The sequence below is a fragment of the Ailuropoda melanoleuca genome, chromosome 15 (genome assembly GCF_002007445.2).
Source record: "Ailuropoda melanoleuca isolate Jingjing chromosome 15, ASM200744v2, whole genome shotgun sequence".
Classification (NCBI taxonomy): Eukaryota; Metazoa; Chordata; class Mammalia; order Carnivora; family Ursidae; genus Ailuropoda; species Ailuropoda melanoleuca.
The window spans coordinates 72,612,985-72,636,661 of record NC_048232.1 but is presented as its reverse complement, the minus strand read 5'-3'; the positions used below and the strand labels follow the sequence as shown (position 1 = coordinate 72,636,661).

The 23,677-nt window shown below is 42.7% G+C and overlaps 1 protein-coding gene across 2 annotated transcripts in view; it reads left to right on the top strand.

Moving 5' to 3' along the window:
* The first annotated feature begins 235 nt into the window (after positions 1–235).
* Positions 236–23,677, top strand: part of NT5DC3 (5'-nucleotidase domain containing 3) — a 58,475-nt gene continuing 35,033 nt past the window's right edge. For both annotated transcript variants that reach the window (XR_002141961.2, XM_002915473.4), the window contains exons 1-2: positions 236–407; positions 19,963–20,147. Coding sequence is in view for 1 of the 2 variants with exons in the window: in XM_002915473.4 (XP_002915519.2) it covers positions 356–407; positions 19,963–20,147 (237 nt within the window). In the remaining variant the exon portion in view is untranslated. The remainder of the gene's footprint in view (positions 408–19,962; positions 20,148–23,677) is intronic.

The following is a 23,677-nucleotide window of genomic DNA, read 5'->3' as shown; positions in this document are numbered from 1 at the left end:
CTTCTTCTCGAGCCAGGAATCCCTGGAGGGGCACTGGCCTTTTAGGCTCTGCAGTAAGCGGGGGCGGGGGAAGAAGATGACCTTCAAACACATCAGGCCACATGTGAGACCTCGACCCAGTTGCCCCCTCACGGGAGGCCCTGCAAAGATCCAACCCGGGAATCAGGGACTTCCCAGACCCGCCCCCACCCCCTGCCAGGCAGAATCCCTCTCCGACCCGCCCCCTGCCCGGCCCCGTGGGGCCGGGGCGAGAGCGGCGGCGGCCCTCCTGGGCGGCCGCGGGAGTGCGGTCCGGGGGCGGCAGCCTGCGGGCCGCGCACGGCCCTTGTGCACAGCACCTGGGACGGCCCCGGACATGAAAGGCTACCTGTGGGAGCGCTACCGGGAGGCGAAGAGGAGCACGGACGGTGAGTGCGGCGGCGCCCCCAGAACCTCCAGTCAGCGGGTCAGCGGGCACCCTCCGACTCGCGCCGGTCCCGCTGCTGACCTCCAGGGCACTCTAATCGTGACCCTCGGCCGCCCTCAACCCCAGCTGCGGCGACATCTCTGCAGTGCGATTCCGGGAACGCGGAAAAATGCGCCTCCAAAAACTTTACAACTCTTCTCTTTCCCCTGACGGGAAAGCAGTTTTATAAATTCTTGCGATTTTTAACCAGAAATTTGCATCGGAAGCGCTTTGGTCTCCATGGGCATCGCTTGGGAGACAGTCACCCCCACGCATCGTTAGGTATTGTTAGTAACAAACTGTAATAATAGTAACAGCCGGAGTCCGGCAGGCGGCGAGTTCCTCTGGAGCTGAGCTGCTAGGCAGGTGGCAGTGGCTGGAGTTGATTTTCCTTTTTTTTGTTTTATTTTTTTCTTGTTTAGTTTCTTTTTTCTTTCTTTCTTTCTTTCTTTTTTCTTTTTCTTTTTCTATGTCTGAAATAGAAGAGGTCCCGAGTTGAGAGTGTTCTGGGGTATCTACTAACCTAAGTGAGGAGGGGATTCCAGGGAGTCACTCCTTGGTTGCCAGGTGCACATAAAATCAGCTTGATTCTGTTGTTAGTAAGGGAAATGGGCAGAGGCAGAAAGAGGCCTGAGTAAATACTAGGGCCAGGCACATCGATTGTCTCCTTGAATTCTTCTCATGCCTACAGGGAAGGTGTCACATCCCCATCCTATAGATGGGAAAAGTGAGACTTAAGTTTAAGGAACCTGGCCAAGGTCACATCTTGACCTGGGGTCTGTCTCAGCCCCTAACCCTTTGTCCTATTTCCTGTGCTGCCCTATCTTCCTGTAGCAGCTGACCATTTGGGAACTGGTGTGAAGGGCCAGTGATAAGTCATTGGTGCTGTTTTTTTCAAGAAATATTTAGAATTGAAATACTTGTACTGTGGTTGGGAGTGAGGTGGGATGGAGGTAGCAAGTGGAGATAAGAAGAGTATTTGGTGGGAGAGAGCATTTGGTAGGATCACATTTTCAGTCTTCTGGCCAGAAGTCATTTTAATGAAACAAAGCAAGGGGCTTCTTTTCACCGACTGGAATAATTTTCTGAGGGAACTCAAAGAGGCCAGCAATGCAGACTTGTGTGAAATAGGGCTTCTTAGTTTTCCTTTGCTGAGAGTTAAAATTTGCACCATTTTTTGAAGTGGTTATGTGGTATGGTGGAAAGAAGACTATCTTTGCAGATGCTGGAAATTGCAGATCTTGATGAAAGAAATACAGATCATCTAGCTCGGCTTTAAGACTTGCAAGACTTAAAAAACCATTTTTAAAAAAAAAAGATTTATTTGAGAGATCGCATGCATGAGCAGGGCAGAGGAAGAGGGAAAAGCAGGCTCCCCGCTGAGCAGGGAGCCAGATGTGGGGCTTGATCCCAGGACCCTGGGATCAAGACCTGAGCCAAAGGCGGACACTTAACTGACTGAGCCACCCAGGCACCTGGCAAGACTTTTTTTAATTGAAATTTTTAATGGAGATAATTGTATGTTTACATACAGTTGTAAAAATTAATACAGGGCCATCTGGGATACCCTTTACCTCGTTTCTCCCAGTGGTAACATTTTGCCAAACAATGATACAGTATCTCGAGCAGTATATTGATACTGATACATTTCACAGATCTTATTCAGAGTCCTCTCTTTCTGCTTTACTTGTGTNAAAAAAAAAAAAAATTTAAAAAAAAAAGAATCCAGCTCTGCAGTCAAGATACAGAACAGTTCTTTACAAGGATCTCTCATAGTATCTTTATAGCCATACCCACTTCCCTCCTGATGCTTTCTCTATTCTGTGGGGTATCATCTGTTCTCCATTTCAAAAGTGTCCTATAGAAGGAGTCACAGAGTATGTGACCTTTTGGAATTAGCTTTTTAAACTGATCATAATTCTCTGGAGAGTTGTCCAGGTGGTTGTGTATATTGTATCCATCCATAGTGTGTTTTTTATTGCTGAGTAGTGACCCATGGAGTGCATGTACCACAGTTAAACCATTTTTTTTTTTAAGATTTTATTTTTTATTTGACAGAGATAGAGACAGCCAGCGAGAGAGGGAACACAAGCAGGGGGAGTGGGAGACGAAGAAGCAGGCTCATAGCAGAGGAGCCTGATGTGGGGCTCGATCCCATAACGCCGGCATCACCCCTGAGCCGAAGGCAGACGCTTAACTGCTGTGCCACCCAGGTGCCCCCATTTTTTTTTTTTTTAACCATGATGAACCATTTAACTATACTTTATTCCCTGAAGGATATCTGGGTTGCTCCCAGTTTTTGACTATTATAAATCTGCTGTAACTGTTTGTGTATTGGTTTTTGTGTGAACATATGTTTTGATTTCTCTAAATGCCATTGTCTGGTTGAATGGTAATTGTACATTTAGTTTTATAAGCAACGATAGGCAGCATTGTCGCCATTCTTCGTGAAGCTTCAGCTTCATCATCTGTAAGATGGGGTGCTGGTAAGTACCACATTGTAGGTTGGTGAGGAATGAAAGAGTCCATCCATGTAAGGTGTGTAGAAGGGGAATGAGACAGTTGAAGTGTTGGGTGAGAAAGATGAGCATTGGGCCCGAGTTTGGGTTTTGGGCTATGATAATCAGAGTGAAATTTTGGAGTGTGAGAGCTCAGAGGAGATTTTTGAGACCTAATTACTTTTGTGATCTTAGATGTAGGTTAGTTTCCTCTGTGCCCTCAGTCTCCTCATAGTAACCCGGGGATGATGTCGGGATTTTCAGCACGGGCTTGGCACCCAGCAAATGCCCAGTAGTTAGTAGCTATTATTATTAGTTACTAAATAACTTCCAGTTTTAGACAAATGCTTAGTGAGGGGTGGAGGTGGGTTAGTTAGCTCTAGGGACTAGGTCCTCTTAAGCTTAGGGGAGTGCCAGACTAGCTGTGTGGTCTCTACCACGCCACCCAATCTCTCTAGCTTTGGTGTCTCTCTCCGTCAGAATGAGGCCACTGGACTAAATATTGTGTAAGCCTTTTCAAGTGTTACGGGTCTGTGAATCAGGTATGCGGTGTGCCCCAGCCCATCTTCATGCCCCTGGGCATATCCACGTGGTCCCTGTCTCGCCCCTGAGAACACAGGGACTTTCACTTGACTTTTCCTTTTTCACCCTGTCTGCACCATCCCTATTGGCCCTTAGCCAAAGACTGTATATACATGCCCCGCTTGCGTGAGTTCACTCACCAAGAATTTATTAAGCACCTAGCCGTGGACTTAAAGGCTGTTGATTCACAGATGGGCAGGTCTGAGAGTGAGGGGCCCACAGTGGGTGAGTCCCTGCCTGCACCAAGTGTGGGACCACTGTCACATGGTTGGGGAGACTGGTAACAGGTAAGTGACAGCCAGCTTGCGGGAGATAAACAACAGACCCCAGGGGGTTTGGCACCAGGGCGGTTAGCTGCTCAGGTGTGCAGGGCATGCAGAAAAACACTTGCTAGGGCTGGTACTTGAACTGTGTCTGTAGGAATGAGAGGTCAGAAAAAATACTGATAATCAGACAAAAGCATATAGTTTTATTTTTTTTTCAGCTTACAAGAGGAGAAAAAGAATTGTTTTTTCTCATTTTCTGGTTATTGCTTTCTGGTCATTGGATCTCTTGCCTAATCCAAGCAATTTGCTCAGGTGTCTTCCCTTTGAAGGGTTTCTCAGAATTAAGCCTGCTCAGGGAAGAGATGATTTTTACTCCTTGTTTTTTTTTTTTTTTTTTTTTTTTAAAGATTTTTTATTTATTTACTCGACAGAGATAGAGACAGCCAGCGAGAGAGGGAACACAAGCAGGGGGAGTGAGAGGAAGAAGCAGGCTCATAGCGGAAGAGCCTGATGTGGGGCTTGATCCCACAACGCTGGGATCACGCCCTGAGCCGAAGGCAGACGCTTAACCGCTGTGCCACCCAGGTGCCCCTACTCCTTGTTTTATCCTTTCTCTCCTGCACTTCTTTTTTTTTTTTGTTTTCCCTCCATTTCTATTTTATTTATTTTTTTTAAGGTTTTTTTTTTTTTTTTTTTTTTTAATGTGAGAGAGAGCATGCACGAGCGGGGTGAAGGTGGAGGGGCAGAGGGAGAGAGAGAATCCCAAGCTGGCTCCGTGCTCAGCAGGGAGCCTGACACGAGACTTAATCTCATGACCCCAAGATCATAACCTGAGCTGAAATCAAGATGGACACTTAATGCACTGAGCCGCCCAGGTGCTCCAACTCCATTAAAAAAAAATTTTTTTTAATAAGCTTTATTTTTTAGATCAATTTTAGATTTAGATTTACATTTCTCTAAACTTTATCCCCGTTTCCCCTATAGTTAACCTCTTCTATGACTGGGGCACATTTGTCACAATTAGTGAACCAGTATCAATACACTGGTCCATATGTATCAGTGTTAACTAAAATCCATATTTGATTCAGATTTCACTAGTTTTTAACCTAATGTCCTTTCTGCTCCAGGATCCCACCCAGAATAGCACCCTACATTTAGTCCTTGTGTCTCCTCGGGCTCCTCTTGGCTGTGACGGTTTCTCTGAGTGTCCCTGTTTTCGATTACCTTGACAATTTTGAGGAGACGTGGTCACGTACTTTGTAGAATGTCCCTCGTTTGGAATGTCTTCCTTTGGAATGCCTTCCTTTTTTTTTTTTAACTTGAGATTTTTGGAAGTACCATATTTATGCAGCCTGTGTCCAACTCAGCTCGAAGGCAAGAGTCTTCATATATTTTAGGAAAAGAAATATTGGTTTATAACCTCTAGCAAAAATTTCCTGTAGAACCGTTGTTCTCAACTGAAGTCGGGGAAGGGGGGGTCTTTGGCAATGTCTGGAGACCTGTTTGATTGTCACACCTGGGGGCCTGGGGGCACGGCTGACCTCTAATGTGTGGAGGTCAGGGATGCTGCTAGACAGTCTGTAATGCACAGACCAGCCTCCTCACAACAAACAATAATCCAGACCCATATGTCAGTAATGCCAAGTTTAAGAAACCTTGCCCTAAGATGGGAATTCTAAGAAATCACTGTGCGGTTATAATTTAAAGGGGTGAATATAGTTGCGTGTGGTCTGTTGTCACTCGTTATGTTGCCAGTCTATGCATCTTCTTTGATCTTAATCCTTGGCCTGCGGTGTGTGCTTGTCAGAGAATCTGCCCTGTTAGGTACAGAGCGGAAGCATTGCTGCTCGTCCAAGGGTGTGGGGGATGCTCCAGCCATGCATTCGGATGCCTAGTGCATCCCCCCCCCCAACATCATCTCATAGCCTGGTCTGTTTAGCACGTTTGGCTGCTTAGCTGGGGCTGTACAGTGTATTAACGTGTGGAAAGAAGTATGGGGATTAGTGTGAAGTGTTAGAAGCTTTTACAGGGTGTTGAAGGATTTATTCAGAGTTCTCGGTGGAGAGCGTTTAATTCTTATTCAAAAATTATGTATTTAGCAAGGACTGTGTGTAGGACAGTGATATAAGCTTAGTTTATGGAGAATACACATAAAATGCAAACCCTTCCCTCAAGGAACTGCAGTGGGTTAAGGAAACGCCTTAATAATAATGAGGTAATTTTAAGATGAGACTAGTGTTTCTCAGACTGTGTTCCACCCTCGTCTGAGAGATGTGGTTAAGGAAATGTTGAAAATATATGTATTAAGAAAGCTTTTTTACTGGTAGGCTTATCAGAGTCTTTAAAATGCATGAATCTCCAAAAAGTAGGTATAGGTGTAGCACTCCCCAAATAAATTTGTGGAACCCCTTTTTTGAGATAATAGCTCACAGTAGAGGTTCTGAGGACTATAGTTGGGAGGTTCAAACAATATGTATAACAAGAGTATATGTATATTAATAATACCCAAAGATGCTTAATTGTACAACCTTATGCTTCTTCGTAACAGGGATATAGAATAACGGGTCTCTGACAATCTGGAGAAAGCTGTGTATTCTGTCTTTAGAAAACTATGCAGATTTGACAATTACACAACACAAGCACACTGGACTATTTTGTGAATGGTTTCAGGGGGTTTCTGGAACATCTCCGCTCCATCTGGTGAGCCTACTGCCCATTGAATCCTTTGTTATCTGATGAGAGTGTGAAGGACCGCCATGGGTGGGTTCTGATGGAGATGGAACTCAGCAGGGATTGTTTTCTGAATTAAAATTTGCATATAAGATCAGGAAGTCTGACTGGAACCATGACATGTTTTTGGCCTGACTTTTGTTTGAATGATTGAGGTTTTCTGTAACTGTTGTGAAGGTGGCCAGGTGATCTACCAGCAGAGAGTGGGGGGTTGAAATCTAGAATTCATTGTCCTCTTTCATTAGGGCATCCTGGATAGTAGCATAAAGAGGAAGCAAAAGGAGATAAAATGTAAAAAGGAGATTAAATGATAATTATGTTGCCAGCTTTTGAAGGAAAGTAGAATTTTAAAAATTTCAGTAGTTCTGCAATTGTGAGGCACATCAGAATTACCCCGGGAGCTTGTTTAAAACATGGAGACTCTGAGGCCCTGACCCTGGGGATTCTGAGTCATCAGGTGTGGGGCAAGGGCCCAGGAATCTGTATTTTTCCTGGGCTTAGAAACCAGTCTTTTGTTGAGCTCTTGAAGGAATGTGAAAGCACACATATCTTCTGTATTTTAGAGTTGTTCTTCTGGATTTTGGTTTCCAGCAATCTGGTAGACTAGATGGATAGTCTAAAAATCTTTTTTGTATAGAATGCATACATGCTGAAAAAATGACAAAGAACATTCTTTGACTGTGTAGCTGAGCTTTGAAAAACTGAAGTGAAATGGCAGGGACTAAAAATGAAGGATGGTGAACAGCCCTGAAGGTGTTACCGACCTGGGAGCATTTGTTGGGTTTTATTGGCTGTGCCTGCTGGGAGGGATACAGACACACACGCTCTGTGTCTCTGTCTGTGTCTCTGTCTGTTTCCCTGTCTGTCTGCTCCTTGTCTATCTGTTTTTGTCTTTTTGTCTCTCTCCGAATCTCTTACAAATCCAGACCCACAGAGAGCTGCCTTCCATGCAGGAAAACAATAGGGTAACTTGTCTGTCTTGGTCTCTGCTCTACATTTTTCCGTGGACGGGGGAGGCGGAGGGGAAAGTTGTGGAAGTCTCCCTGTGACCTTGTAATCACAGACTAGTTCTCACATAGGTTTGGGTTTGAATTTAGTCTGCTTGCCTGGTCTGGTTATCTCAAAGTGCGAAGTTAACTAAAAGTGGTCCCAAGGTGATAATGTCCTAGGATTCTTGATAGAAGCCGATGTAAACTCTCCCTGTATGGCTAGACCGTCAACCTGGGCCCAAATGGAGAGCAAAGATATTGGTAGACATGTGAGGAAATCCAAATAAATATTGACAATATAGAAATCAGTCAAAAGAGTAGGAGAGGGGAGGTAAACAGAGAAAAAGCAGAAAATATAAAATGTGGTGGTGGAAATAATTCCAGATATATCAGTAATCATGAAAAACTCAGATTAAAAGAGTGTCAGTTCAGATATAAGGCAAAATCTAGCTGGATGCTGTTGTAAGAGATTCACACCCAAAACGAAGATGTGGAAAGGTTGGAATTAACAGAATGAGAAGAGATTTTGGGCCAGTGCTAACCAAAGAAACCCAACAGGTGTTAATATCAGACAAATACTGAAATGACATTGAAAGAAAATAATGTTTATTGTAGGGAGAGCTGCAAACTATAGTTCATGGGCCAGATCTTGCTGTTTTTGTATATTAAATTTTATTGGAACATAGCCACACCCATTCATTTCCATATTTTGTGGGGCTCCTTTTGTGCTATGACGCCAGAGTTGAGTAGTTGCAACAGAATGTATGGTCCATGGGCACAGCTCAGAATCTTTGCAGAAAATGTATGTTGTCTCCTGAATAACAGCTCTGTCTGTCTGTCAACATGGATGACTCTCTCGAAAACAATACTGAGTATGTGTGTGTGTGTGTGTGTGTGTAAAGACAACAAAGTGCAGATGTATACCAATTTTCAAAGGTTTGAAAACACATGAAAGATACTATCAATCACTTATAGGGATACACATGTATGTGCTCAAAGTCTAAAATGTAGGAGAATGAGACACACCAAAGCCAGGGTAGTGGTCACCTCTTGGTGGGAGGAGAATGCAGGCGAAGCATTACAAGGTTTATTTCCTAAACTGGATGGTGGGGATGTAGGTGTCATTTGTATTTATCTTTATACCTTTCTGTGTGTCTTAAAAATCTCAAGATGTGTTCTTTACACGTCTTCTTTTGTTTGGGTGTGTGATATTGATGATCCTGTGGCCATAGGAAAAAGGAGCAAAAAGATTTCAGGGAGAGACATGCCACATAATAATTTTCACATTTCCAGGTAGGAAAGAAATTCCTAAAATAGGGAGAGAACCAGAGGACCCCTTAAAAGTCATAAAATTCAGTCCTTTGCTGGGAAGAAGGAATCCCTTTTTCCATGGCTCTTATTAGTGGCCCTCTGGCACCTGCTTGAGTTTGCCATATGAGCACAGGGCTGCCAATTTTATTTTGGATGGGTTGAGTCACAGGGAGTAATTCTAATTCCTCTCCCATATGATAGCTGTTTAAATGGTGATCATGCATCATCACTGCCCCTCCCCTTTGACTTCATTACTTTGGAAGCTCACCTTTAAATTCAGTCTTGTTTGTTGATACCCCTTTGAAAGCGAACCGTTTGGTACTGATAACAGGAAGCTGCTTGTGGTCTGACAGGTTCAGAGCGAAGGATGCCACCAGCCCTCCCCTGCTGAGCCTGGTACTTCTGTTGGAACACCCAGAATCCAGGGCTGGGTTAATCTGTGTGCAGTTCCCTTTCAATGAGGTCCTGACTTTGTCATTTCCTGTATTGACAAGATTGTTTTAGATGAAGGGAAAAAGAAGGAAAAAAAAGCCTCCCCTCCAATTTTGTTTTTAAATATTTTATTTATTTATTTGACAGAGAGAGGGAGTGAGAAAGAGAGAGAGAGAGAGCACAAGGGAGGTGGGCACAGAGAGAGGGACAAGCAGACCTCCCCCCCCCCTGCCCACTGAGCTGGGAGCCTGATGTGGGGCTTGATCCCAGGACCCCGAGATCACGACCTGAGCTGAAGGCACACACTTAATCGACTGAGCCACCCACGACTTTCCTCCAGAACTTCTTTGTGTGCCTGTCATACGTTGTTAGCAAGTGCTTAGGAGAAAAAAGGTAGTATTTTCTTTTTCTTTTATTTTTTAAGTTACTGCATGTTTTAGTCAAGTGAGAAAGAGAGGCTAGCTGATTAATCAGCTGGGTAGGAAATTTTTGTACTTCTGTGGGTTGGTCCTTAACTTTGAGAAACTCTTCTTTTTCAGTTACTAGGGTTTTGAGGAATTGTTTTATAGTAAGTGTATTTATAAGATACTGATATATAAACCTGAATAAAATTTTAGTTTGTATTTAGAGCTGTAACTCTCCAAGATGTAACTCTGTTGATTATATTGGGCTCATCTGGAATGTTTCTTTTGTTCTCTTTTGAGCAAGAAAACCTACTTGAGAAACATGATTACTGTCAGTATCAGAATGTTGTTTGAGTATCCATTTTATTTATTGAGTAACCGTATTTTTTGAGTATCTTCCATGTGTGGGTTACTGTAACTGTAACCGTGAGCAAGACAGGCGTAGCTAGAGCAGCAGTTTTCCAGCGTTTTGCTCTCAGGACTCTTTTACACACTTAAAATTCTTGAACATCCCAAAGTTTTTCTTTTTGTATAGTTTACACCAATTGTGACTGTATTCGAGATTTAAAAATGAAAGACTTAAATCATAGGTATTCCCCACTCATTTAAAATAACAATCTGTTATCTGCTAGCATAAATGACACACTTCTTAGGTGACTATTTTCCAAAATAAAAGAACTTTAGAAGAACATCATGGTTTCATGCTTTTGCAAATTTCTGCAATGTCTTGATTAACAGGAGATGGCTGGAGTCTCAGATTTGATTCTGCATTCACACCATTGAGTTGTCAGACATCATGTAGCCTCTGGAAACTCCAGTGTAAATTGGTGAGAGAATAAGAGTGAAAGAGGCAAATACTCTATTAAATTCTTATTGCTATTTTGACAAATTACTGCAAATGTAGTGATTTAAAACTGCACAGATCAGTTACAGTTTTGGAGGTCACAAGTCTGAAATGGTTCTTGCCGGGGTAACATCAGGGTGTTGGCAGGATTCTGTGCCTTTCTGGAAGCTCTAGTGGAGAATGTTTTCTTGCCTTTTCCAGTTTCTAGAAGCTTCCTGCATTCTTGGGTTCATTCTCGCCGGGGTAACATCAGGGTGTTGGCAGGGCTCTGTGCCTTTCTGGAAGCTCTAGTGGAGAATGTTTTCTTGCCTTTTCCAGTTTCTAGAAGCTTCCTGCATTCTTTGGTTCATGGCCCCTTTCATTTTCAAAGCCACAATTTATTTATTCATTTTATTTATTTATTTATTTATTTATTTATTTATTTATTTATTTATTTTAAAGACTTTTTATTTATTTATTTGACAGAGACAGCTAGCGAGAGAGGGAACACAGGCAGGGGGAGTGGGAGTGGAAGAAGCAGGCTCCTAGCAGAGGAGCCTGATGTGGGGCTCGATCCCATAAAGCTGGGATCATGCCCTGAGCCGAAGGCAGAAGCTTAACGACTGTGCCACCCAGGCGCCCCTAAAGCCATCAATTTAAAAATGAAGTTGGAGCCTTTTTTACATAACATCACTCTGAGGCTGAATCTCCTGCCTTCCTTTTTTACACTTAGCCCTTGTGCATCGGCCCCCCTGGATAAACTAATCTCTGTTTTAAAGTCAGCTGTTTAAAGTCTGCAACCTTAATTCCCCTCTGCCATGTAAAGGTAACATATTCATACAGTCTAGCGATTAGGAATGTGGATGTCCTAATCCACAGTATTCTGCCTGTCATGTGTAAGCATTCTTGTAAAAATAGTTTGACCCCAAGAGATTCCATGAAAAAGTCTGAGGATGTGGTTTCCTGGTTTATGCCAATCTAGAAAAACTATTAGGTGAATGGATGAGAAAAGGAGGGGGGACTGACATTTATGAAGCACCTGCTGTGTGCCAAGTGCTCTGCCAGGCATTCGACCTACATTGTATTGTTTGATAACTGTGCCACTCGGACTCATTTAACTTTGCAGCCTTTTTCTCATCTGCAAACGGTGGGGGGTAGCAGTGTTTACTTTAGAGAGTTCTGACGGTTAATCAAGATAACAAGAAGTACTCAGGGTGGATGGTATGTGGAAGACATTGACAATTATTCCTTTCCTACTTCTTCCATACTTTAATGAAGATTCTTGATAGCTTGCCTAGTAGTTGATCTTTTGATATGGCTAAATTTTATTTTTCTGAGAAGTTTCTCCCATGAAACAAATGTACTTTTCTTTTGAGCAGTTTTGTTTTTGTTTTTTTAAGTAGGCTCCACACTCAATGTGGGGCTTGAACTCATGACCCCGAGCTAGAGAGTCACATGCTCTAATGACTGAGCCAGCCAAGTCATTTATTAAATGACTGCAGATTAGGTTGTCATTAAACCATTATTATATGTAATTGTATTTCAAATGTAGTCACATGTGGTTTTATTTTTGGAACTTTAGGAAGCAGGATGGATTTCTACAGAGCAGTCAAAATTACAGATATTATTTACAGAATATGTGATTTTAACTTTTGGTAGGAGTAGTGTAAATGTCACATGCATTGTTAATTATTCAGATGGGTAATTGTATTGTCATGGATTGCTTTTTCCCTGGAGATGATGCAAAATGTCTAAAATAAAGGAAAAATGAAAGCTGCTTTTTAGCTTTATAGATACAATAAAAGTGACTTTTGAATTGCCACCTCCCCTGGAGAGGGCAACTGTGCTAAGTTTCTTCTCCACTTGTGATCATGCCATTTCTTGCCTCCCCTGTTGCCTGTGCTGTCGTTCAGTACAGAGCTAGTGCTTTCCTATTTACTCACTTATAACCCCTGCACAGTTCTCTGTGCCTGGCACATAGTAGGCGTGCAGGAAGTACTTACTGAAAAAGTTCCTGGGGAAAACCAGTTTACCAAAATACTATGTGCCATGTGATCTCATTTATAGAAAACTCTAGAAAATGCAAACAAATCTGATCAAAAGTAGAACAGCAGTTGCCTGGGGATGGTCAGGGGTGGAGGGGAGAGGGTGGGTGGAATTCAGAGGGGCGTGAGGAAATGTTTGGGGATGTTAGATACACTTATTATCTTTATTGGGGTGATGGCTTCACAGGTGAATACATGTGTTGGAACTCATCAAACTGCATACTTTGTGTGATTTCTTTTTTCTTTTTTTTTTTTTAAAGACTTTATTTATTTGACAGAGATAGAGACAGCCAGCGAGAGAGGGAATACAAGCAGGGGGAGTGGGAGAGGAAGAAGCAGGCTCACAGCGGAGGAGCCTGATGTGGGGCTCGATCCCATAACGCCGGGACCACGCCCTGAGCCGAAGGCAGACGCCCAACCGCTGTGCCACCCAGGCGCCCCTATGTGTGATTTCTTATATACATCATTGTACCTCAATAAAGCTATCTAGTGAAGACAAAGAAATAAGGGAAGGACTATGGGTTAGCCTGGCTTGAGGCAAGTTCGTACTGCAGGGGTGGGAACAGTGTGGCTCAGGGTGAATCTGGTGTTCTAGCCTGGACCACCAACTGAGGCTGGAGGGGGGTGGCACAGGGTCCTAGAAGAACGTAGCATTTGTGTGTTTAGAGGTGGGGAAGGGTCATTTCTTATCTAAAGGTTGGGTTGTGCTGGGCAGGTAACCCCATAATGTTCACCTTCATAGTGAAAAGGATATCTTGGTCACTTGGTTTTGTCTCTGTATCTATTAGAGTACTGCAGAAGTAAACTGGGGATACTGGAGAAAATATTTTCTGGCTAAAAATAGTTGGATTCAAATCTCTAAGGTCTAATAGTAGCACTCCTTTGAATCATCTATCTCAAGTCACACTCTTTGCTCTACTCTTATTTCCCTTACTGTAACTACTCATTATCACGTTTGTTGGCACTAATTATAACATTCTAAATGTTAACATGAAATTTGTATTATGGTCAAGTCACATCGATTGCATTAGGACAAATTCACAGTTTTCAGACAGATGTCAATAGAGCTGACTGTCTTTGTCCGAGCCTTGCTTGACAGAAGGAAGTTGTAACTGGTGAAGTTTGCTAAGAGCAAATCATCTAAGGTGATTGTCTTTTCCTTATCGTACTTGGCAATTACAGTTGAGTTAAATCTTTACAATTTGGGCACAGAACTTTGAGCTCACTTGTGGTGGAGGCAGTGAAGGTCATGTAAGTATGGTTTCAACTTAGACACAAAAAATCCCTATACCTTTTTTTCATATATTTTCAGTCTCTCTTTACACACACATTTTTAAAAAAGATTTATTTATTTTAGAAAGAGTGCACGCACGAATGGGGGGAAGGGCAGAGGGAGAGGGAGAGAGAATCTCAGGCACATTGCCTACTGAGCTTGGAGATAGCTGTGGGGCTCAGTCTCACAACCATGAGGTCATGACCAGAGCTGAAATCAAGAGTCGATGCTTAACCAACTGAACCATGCAGGTGCCTATATATATCAGATCTGAATGTTCTTTTTTTCCTGGGAGAACAGTTTGAAATCTAGAGCATATACCAAAAAGAAAAATCCTAATTAATTAAAGAAAAATGTCATCTTTATGTCTCTGGGATTGTGGTTTGCATTACCCAGAAATTGAACTTCAAGGATTTTCAGGTGCATTTCCGCTTTTCTGTTTGGTCATATTCTCATTAATGTGTTTTGAGTTCTTGAGTTCTGGTATTTCAGGTGTGCTTGGCCTTCCATGTGGAGCATAATTTCCCCCCAGGTTTTAACGCTTTATTAATATCACTGTAATGAAATCTTAGTATGTAAATCTTTATCCACATTTCTGAACATTTCCTTAACATTGATTCCTAGAAGGAGAATTACTAGGTCAAAGGGTATGAATATTTAAGAAGACTCTTGGTACTTATTGCCAACCTGCTTTCTAAAAAGTTTGAACTGACTTCTCCTAAATAGCAAGGAGTGAGGCCGTCCAGTCTCAGTACCAGCACCAACTCTGTGTTCTAATATTAAAAACAAAACAAGAATGGAAAGTCCCCCCCTGCCCCAAGAATACACATAAGTAACAAAAGCAACATAATCACTACTGCAATCTGATGGGAGAAAAACGGCATCTTTTAATCCTTAGCCAAGTAACACATGCTTCTTATTAAAAAAAAGTGAATGAAATACAGTAAAACCATTTGTAATTCATCTTTCAGAGAGAGTGAAGTGTCTAATTGTTTTAATTTTGTTTGTGATTACAGTGGTTAAGCATTTACAGTTGTTAGCCATTTAAGTTTCTCTCTTATGAGATATATCCTTTATATTTTTTGGATTTTGGATTATTTTTTTATATTTAGGATATTAGTCCTTTGCTTTTTACCTTTAAACTTCTGTCTAATATAACCTTTCCCCTCAGATTATTGTTTTTGATATTTTTGATACACAGATGTTTGAAGTTTTTATATTGTAGGGGCGCCTGGGTGGCTTAGTCAGTTGAGCTTCCATCTCTTGATTTTGGCTTAGGTCATGATCTTGGGGTTGTGAGATCAAGCCCCGCAAGGGGCTCTGTGCTGGGTGTGGAGCCTGCTTAAGATTCTCTCCCTCTCCTTCTGCCCCTCTCTACCCCCTGTCTCTTTAAAAAAATTTTTGTATTGTAAGTCTGTTGATATTTTCCATTTGTGATTTATTATTGTTGCTTTCACATTTGGAATGATGAGATAAATAATAATCTATATAGTTTTGCCAACTTTTTAATATTTAAAAAAAATTTAGTTCTTTGATTCACATGGTATTTGTTTTGCAGCATAGTAGAAAGGGAAATTTTCCCTCACCTTCTTTTCATATAGCTAACAGTGTTTATGTAGTTAGACAAAGAGAGACTTGAGTATTCCATGTGAATTTAATTCAAGATGGTACTCAACTATAGCATATTCTGGAGAACAGAGAGTAGTAAGTAGAGTACCCATCTTGCTGAAAGTAGGGCATATGAAAGAGAATTTAAGATTGGAAAGATGGTTTATTTTATTATTTTTTTAAAGATTTTATTTGAGAGAGAGAGAGCACAAGCAGGGGAAGGGGAGAGGCAGAGAGAGAAGCAGAAATCCCCCTGAGCAGGGAGCTCAATGAGGGGCTTGATCTCAGGACCCTGAGATCATGGCTTGAGCTGAAGGCAGATGCTTAACTGGCTGAGTCACCCAGGTGACCCGGAAAGATGGCTTAAAGTATAAATGAAAAATGCCTTTAATGCCAGGTTAGAAAATTAAAATTTGTAGGCAGTAAGAATTTTGAGTGGCTGAATATGCTTGAAATGAACTTTTGTTACTAGGACCTTTTCGGCTGCAAGCAATAGAACATCCAGCTCAAACTGACTTAACTTAAGCAAAGAACATTTTTTTTAGGAAGAACAAAAATTTTTTTAATGATTTTTTATTATATTATGTTAGTCACCATACAGTGCATCCCCGGTTTCCGATGTAAAGTTCGATGATTCATTAGTTGTTTTTTTTTTTGTTTCATTCCCCCTTCTGATTACCCCCCTTTCTTTATCCCCTACCGATCCCCTACCCCCTTCCGATTACCCCCCTTCCCCTACCGATCATCCTAGTTCTTATGTTTTAGGAAGAAATTTTATGGGCTTGTGTCATTAAAAACTCAATAGGTAGTATTAGCTTCAAATATACGTTGATCCAAGTATGTCATTGGGTGGCTTCTCTGTCTCTTGACCTTGCTTTCTTCCATACTGGCCTTTTTAAACGTTCTTAGAGATGGCCCCTCACATCTCCAGTTTTATCACCTTTTAGATCCAAGTTTGGAAGAAAAGAAGGCCTCTTCCATGAAGTTCCCTTACAAATCCAGACATTTCCTGACTGGACTCCTTGGTTCGTTTTGGCTGCAGGGAAAGTGTGATGATGATTGGCCAGAGGGGCTCCTGCGCCTTCTCTAAATGAATTAATATTGGCGAGGGAATTCGGGTGCTCTTGTTGGCCAGGCCCGGGTCATGTGCTCTCCTCCTGGCATCAGGAATGGGACCTCACTGAGGCCATGGAGTCTGGATGTCGGGGAGCAGCGATTTCCCAAAGCCCTGCAGCCTACTGGAGGAATAGTACGTGTGTTAGTCTGCTTAGGCTAGGTTATGCTGTGGTGACCAGCAACACCGAAGTCTCCGTGGTTACTGTAGATAGCTATCACCAAATTCTCGCTCATTCACTCAAAGTCTGTGGGGGCCTGGGCGACTCTGAGAGCTGCTCTTCGAGTTCTAGCCCAGGGTGGCTGCGTTGGGACCAGGCTCTTGTCAGAGCTTTGGCCGGAGTGAGACAGCTGGCTCTCCATTTCTCTGTGCTAACTGTATCGTCTTGCTGTCATCATCCATTAGGTACAAAAGGAATTCACGACCCACTCTTGTTTCTGCTTGGGGAAAAAGTACATAACTGATCAGTCAAGGGCCCTTCTTCCATTTATACGTTAGCATCTACAGTTTAGACAGACTGTTTGTCTTTTCGTGAGTGTTTGGCATTCTTTCCTTTGGCCTTGTAATTATTCGTGTTTGTTCTCAGCACTTTTTTGAAGTGGTTTTATGGAGCGTTGAAATCCCTTTTAAGCTTCCCATGTTCCTCGTGTTTGTTTTGAGTGATGACACATTAAACATCCCAGCTTTTCGGTGGTGATGTTCATGTGATTAATACACCTTGGGCTTTCACCCCAGCAGGAGATTCCCGGGCAGCCATCGGAGATGGGCTGTTAGCGATTTTCCATCATAGCAGTGTCCCTTGAGGACTTTGCAGACTCTTCTCAGGGTGTAGAAAGGGAGGGAGACTATTGCCAACACTATTCCTAAACATACACTTCTAATTTCAACAGGCTGTTTGAACTTCCCATGAAAAGAGCATTTGTGAAAGCAGAGCTGTTGGTCACTCTGTAAGCAGTCCTGCTTCCCTTGCTTCATCTGGAGGAGGATGCCGTGTGGTCATATGCAGAAAATAGCATCTCCACGGGGCCCATTGATTATGTAAGGCCGGGAGACCTGGTGGCAGATGCCAAATGGCTTGGAGCTACTAGCCTCTCTCTTCCCCAGAACGAGTCTGGTGAACTATCTGCCTTCAAGTTTTTAAAAATGCTACTGTCTTGTTTACTGTCCTCCCATGTGTCTTATTTGCAAAAGAAAAAAAAAGCCAAAGTAATCATCTCACTGATGTTGACCAAAGAGAACTAATGAAATGGAATCGTTGGTGCATCTTAACTGTTTGGATTTTGAGCACGCTGGGGGGAGGGGAGAGAAATACGTGCATGCATTTATAAAGTCATTCATTTATTCATACATTTGTCTTCATTGGCCTGGACATTCTGTGTGGGGATGGAAAGGCTTAGTTTTAAGTTAGTGTGATACAGAAACTTACTTGATGACTGTGAATAGGCTTCAGGGGGTCAGTCTCCCTGAAACTGTCTGCAAAATCTGGAAGGGCATTTTTCTGGGGAGAGGATTCTATAGCTTTGGTTCAGTTCTCAAAGGGATCTAAGCCTTAAAGCTGCAAGGTGCCTTCTCAAATGCTCAGGACACCTCGTTGTGGCTGACATAGCTCCTGATTGGGGCTGTCACCTGTGAAAGCAGTACCTTTTGAGTATTTCACGTGGCCCCTTAGAATGGAAGTGGGTCACGTGGACCATTCCTAGCCAAAAGAAGTGAGCAGAAGGGAAGGGAAAAGCAGCGTTGGCTCTCTGGTGAGCGCCGAAATGACGAAGGGTTGACTTCATTTTGCTGAGGGTAAGATGCACCCTTCTCAGGTGCCTGTTGAGTCCCACAGTCTTGGGGAGGAGAGTTCAGAGCACGGATTCTGGACTTGCCAGGTTTCAATCTCAGCTCTGCCATTTAGTAGTTGTGTATACTTCAGCAAATGATGTAATTTCTGTGTTGTCCCGGATGTCCTCGTATATCAAACTGGGATAATAGAGTATTTGCATCATAAGACTGCTGTAAGGATGAAATGAGAGGCTGTAAAGTGCTATGATAGCATGTAGCATGTGGTAGGTGCTTAATAAATGTTAGCTCCTGTAGTGGGGCCCGGAGGTGGTCCTTAGTCTTGAGAGAGTAGTCAGATATGGACGGTTTGATTTTGGTGTGCATGTGTTAGATATTTTTTACTCATCTCCCTAAAAGTCACCTGCTTTTAGCATTTGCACTTATGGGCTGTTTCAAATAAACTTCAGTGCACAAACATCATAAAAGATGAACGAATACAGTCACATATGCTTTTAGTAAAATAGAGTGGTCGGTGTTCTTGTCATAAGATGTTGCCCGATGAGGACTAACTGAATGCAAATATCGTATTTCCTTTTTGTCTTTGGAAATATACTGTACAGTCTCTAATGCTGATTTCATCGAGGGTGTGGTGGCTGAAGACCCACAGTCTGAGACTTTTCTGTGATCCGTTCGCCCAGCCTCATTAGGCTCCAGGGGGCTGCTGCCTATCCTTCACATTCATCTTCTGGCTCCTCTAATAACTGGGAAATGTCTCCCTCTGTAGTTTTATTCTTTTTGTCATTGTGGGTGGAAAATGAAAAATTATGAATTCTTCACTGTATTCCACGAAAAAAAAAAAAAAAAAAAAAAAAAGACTGCAAAGATGGTGTCTTCAGACTTCTTTTATACCTTCCTGAAAGTGCTGTGATACTTTGGGCAGTGTGCCGAGGAAACGGAAGGATGATGTAGTGGTGATCGATTTCACTCCTGCATCTGTCTGTGGTGATAGGAGAATGCCATCATGATAGAGCATTACACGGGGGGAGCTCAGGAAGCTGGGTATACACTGTGAGGCCAGCTGTGTAAAACTTACATAAACAATATTGAAGCCAGTATGTTAATGTTTTTTTTCTGGGTGAGGCGATGTTGTGTGATACTTAAATGTAATTATCCATGTTTCTCAATTTCTGAAATCTGTAACTAGCATGTATTATTTTTTAAACCAAACACATCATTTTGTGGCATTGAAGCAAAGATTCTTTTTTAGTAAGTTTTATTGAGATACTATTTACATACAGTACCATTCACCCACTTAAGGTCTCCCATTCAGTGGCGTTCAGTATATTCACAACAGCCGTTCAGCCGGCATTCATCACCAATTTGAGAACATTGTCATCACCCCAAGGGGAGATTCTATTATGCATTTAGCCGTCTCTCCAGTTCTCCCCACACCCCCAGCCCCTGGCAACCACTAATCTGCCTCTATGGATTTGTCTATTCTGGACATTTCAGACAAATGGCCTCATACCACGTGTAGGCCTTTGTGGCTGGCTGCTCTCACTCAGCGTCAGGTTGTCAAGGGAAAGCTGATCATGCTTGTGCTTTGATGACTCCTAGGAATCATCCTCACCCTTATTTATCACAGGGTAAAATATATTTTTTTCTTTACTTCTAGACTTGGTTCCTTCAATTATGAGCAACTTGTTGAATCCAGATGCCATTTTCTCAAACAATGAGATGAGCCTGTCGGACATTGAAATCTATGGCTTCGATTATGATTATACTTTGGTGTTTTATTCAAAGCACCTCCACACGCTGATCTTTAATGCTGCTCGGGACCTTCTCATCAATGAACACCGGGTAAGAGCGCGGGGGCATTGTGGTCTTCCTCCTCCTTCCCTCAGACATTGAAGAACAGCGTTGAGCAGACCTGGCCTTGTGCCTGGCACACAGATGTCACTTAGTAAAGTGTTGTTAAATGAGCGGGTAGATTTTGTTCCATTCCAGATGATTCTATCTGGAAGATTTTTTTTTTAACTACTCTTTTTTGAGGTATGGTTGACATACAGAAAGCTGTACATACTTAATGGATATAACTTGATGAGTCTGGGGATAAGTGTATAAACTGTCACCTCTTAAAGTTTCCACGTGCCCCATTATTATTGTTATTTGTGTGCGTGTGTGTGTGTGTGTGTGTGTGTGTGGCAAGAACACTTAACATAAGATCTACCCTCTCAGCAGATTTTTGGTAATACAGTATTGTATGCTATAGGTGCTTGCTGTATAATAGATTTCTGGAACTTGTTTAACTCACATAAGTGGAACTTTGTACTGGAAGATAGTTTTTTTTTTTTTTTTTAAGACTTTATTTATTTGAGAGAGAGAGACCGAGTGAGCATAAGCAGGGGGAGTGGCAGAGGGAGAGGGGGAAGCAGACTCCCTCCCTGCTGGGGCTTGAGCCCAGGACCCCGAGATCACGACGTGAGCCAAAGGCAGACACGTAACTGACTGAGGTACCCAAGCGCCCCTGGAAGATAGTTGTTCTTTTTTAAAAAAATCTTTAGATGTCTCTTTGACAAAAGACTCTCAAGTTATGCGTTTGTGGTGACGGGGTTACAGGCTTTGTGCTCTCATTTCTCACTGCTCAGGGACGCAGTTTCTCCCGGAGCTGATGAGCTTGGCAGCCTGTTGAGTTCTGGGTAGAAGAAATTCTTCCAATGATAGGCAGCATTTTACCCTCATCCCTGACTTGAGTTGTTCTTACATAAAGGACATTTGAATGTCTTCCGTTGCATGGTATTGTTGAAGGCTTATGGTAAGGAAGGAAGAAAGAAACACGCAGAACCGATGTGCCTTCCCGTACTGAAGCTTGAGTTCACATTTCAGGAGCCAGGGTGAGACGCCGCCTCAGAGGTCGCCTGGACTGGTGTGCCCTTTGAGAGCCCACAGTATCCCGAGAGGTGCAGCTCAATGTCTGTCTCAGGCCAGAGAGCGTTACTGCAGGAGGGAGGCCCTTCCAACTGGGGTGGGACAGCTGGCCCTCCTACAGCTTTCACCATCCGTCTCGTCTCTTGTCATTTCTTCCTTCACACATTCCTTCAGCTTTTCCGAAGTCCCCCCTCCGTGCCAGGCCCTGTCGTAGAAGCAGGGAGCAAGAGGGTGAGTAGCGCCCGGGTACCAACGGTGTAGTCCCTGCATGGTCCCCGGTGGAGTCGGTCGTGTGAGCACAGGAATTACGTGGCCACCTGCTGGAGGCCTCTCCACACGTCTGAACGAAGAGCCAGGGATGTGTAGAGGGAATTGGGAAAACAACAAAGAATGTGACGGTTCAGCAGAGACGGTCCAGAAGGAGTTTGTCCGCAGAGGTGGGCTGGGGGCGGTCAGGTAGGTAGGTCTGGGAGAACTAATGTTTTATCCCTGACTTACCCATGAGAATATGTTTTATAGTACTGGGCTGCATGTCGTGTAGCCTAGCCTTTGTGCTGTCCAAGACGTCTCTTTTCCCAGGCCAATCGTTCATGGTTTTTCACCCATTCTCATTTGGCCTCCTTTCTGGTCTTTTATCATTTTAGTTACCATTCTTTGTGTGTGTGCTCTGGTTTATCCCTCTCATATGTGAGGCCCTGAACTGAAGAGATTATTGCTGGTGGGGTCTGACTAGTGTGGAATAGAAGGAGATCATCACCTTCCTGGTTCTGAATACCATACCTTTATTAATGCTACCGAAGTTTCCGTTAGTTTTGGATCCTCGCCATTTGATGCAGTATATTTCCTGATCCCCTCAGCTTTTGGTTATCAGTGGATTTAATAAGCAAGTCAGTTTCTCCTCGTTCAAAATGCAGAAATGGCATTTGCCAAAAATAACCTTCCCTTTTGCCACTAAGCCAGTAGCCAGCAGCCAGCTTTCTTTCGTTATGGCCACTTTACCACTTGTAAACCCATGTAGCCGCTTGCCATCCAGCTCCGCTTCTCTATTTGTTCAAGGGACTCTCTTCTCCCTTCACTGTGGGAGTGAAAGCAGAATAAGAATGAGGCGGTCCTGCCCTTGCTGCCTTGTCTGCCAGCCTGCACCGTCTCTCCACCACCCCACCAGGAGATGGAACTGAAGGGGTGCTGACATTCTAGTCCTCGGTCATCTGTGGCCTTTGCTGTGACTTTGGTATCACTTATAAAATGAAGGTCTTTTTATTAACAACCCTGTTGATTTTCTGCTAGGTGCTGAAAACCCAGATTCTAGAGTCTGACTGCTGGTGTTCAAATCCTGAATTTCACTACTAACTTCTCAGGGAATCTTGAGAAACTCACCTCATTTCTCTGAGCCTCAGTTTCCTCGTCTGTGGAATGGGCAGAGTAACAGTACTCTGCTCACAATATCATTGTCATAATGAAATGAGTTAATATATCTAAAGTGTCTGGCAGGTAGAGAACACTCACTAAATGTTAGCCTTTTTTTCTCAGATGCGTGACGACCCTACAAATAGTCTGTGTTTTATAGGTGAGGACACTGAGGCTAATGGAAATGAGCTAGTAGCTCAAAGCCACGAGATCAGTAGGAGGCAGAACCAGGATTTGAACTTAAATCTGTTTCCAAGGCATAAATGTTCTCTCCTTTATTCCTTGTTGTCCCTTGTGGGATTAATAACACCTTTCATTTCCACCCTTTTGTTCATATGAAAAAATATTCATGAAGGTAAGAAATTTATGAAGATAAAAAATGTATGACATTTGGGGGAAAAGAGAGATGACATAGGTGGGGAAAAGAAGGTGCAATCATTATGATTAGAAAAGCTTCTGGATTTAAGATCACTGAAATTTCACTCCCATTATGTCTGTTTGTTGCTTTGATAAAAGAGATCAGTCATAACACTAATTATATCAGGCATATTAATAGAGTCAATTACGCTTATGCAGATTTTTCTCTTGCTCTGATGAAACAAAATAATTCTTCCAAGATGCATTTAATTTGGTGCCATTTTTCCTGCCAAAGACGAAATGTACTTGTAGAGATGGGAAGACATCTGCTTTTGAGATGCACAGTAATAGAATAGTAAGTGCAATTTTGCAGCTTCCCAAAAAACAAACGTAAAAGTTCTAGCCCGTTCTTAATTACGCTTTTTTTTTTTTTTTTAGAAAAACAAGTTTTTACAAAAATAGAATAAAATATAGGTTAATGATTGTATCTGCATTTCTCTTTCATGGGTGCACCAAGAAATATAAAGGGAGTGTTAAGAGTTCTTGATTTCGCCCCCTAGATCTATGCCCTCATCATTCAGTGGCATTGACGTTCGCTGGTTTTCCAAATCCAGAGCCCAGCCTCAGCCGTGACCCATCCTGTTCTCCTGTATAACATGTCTGATCTGTCAGCAAACGCTATGGGTTCTTGCTCTCTC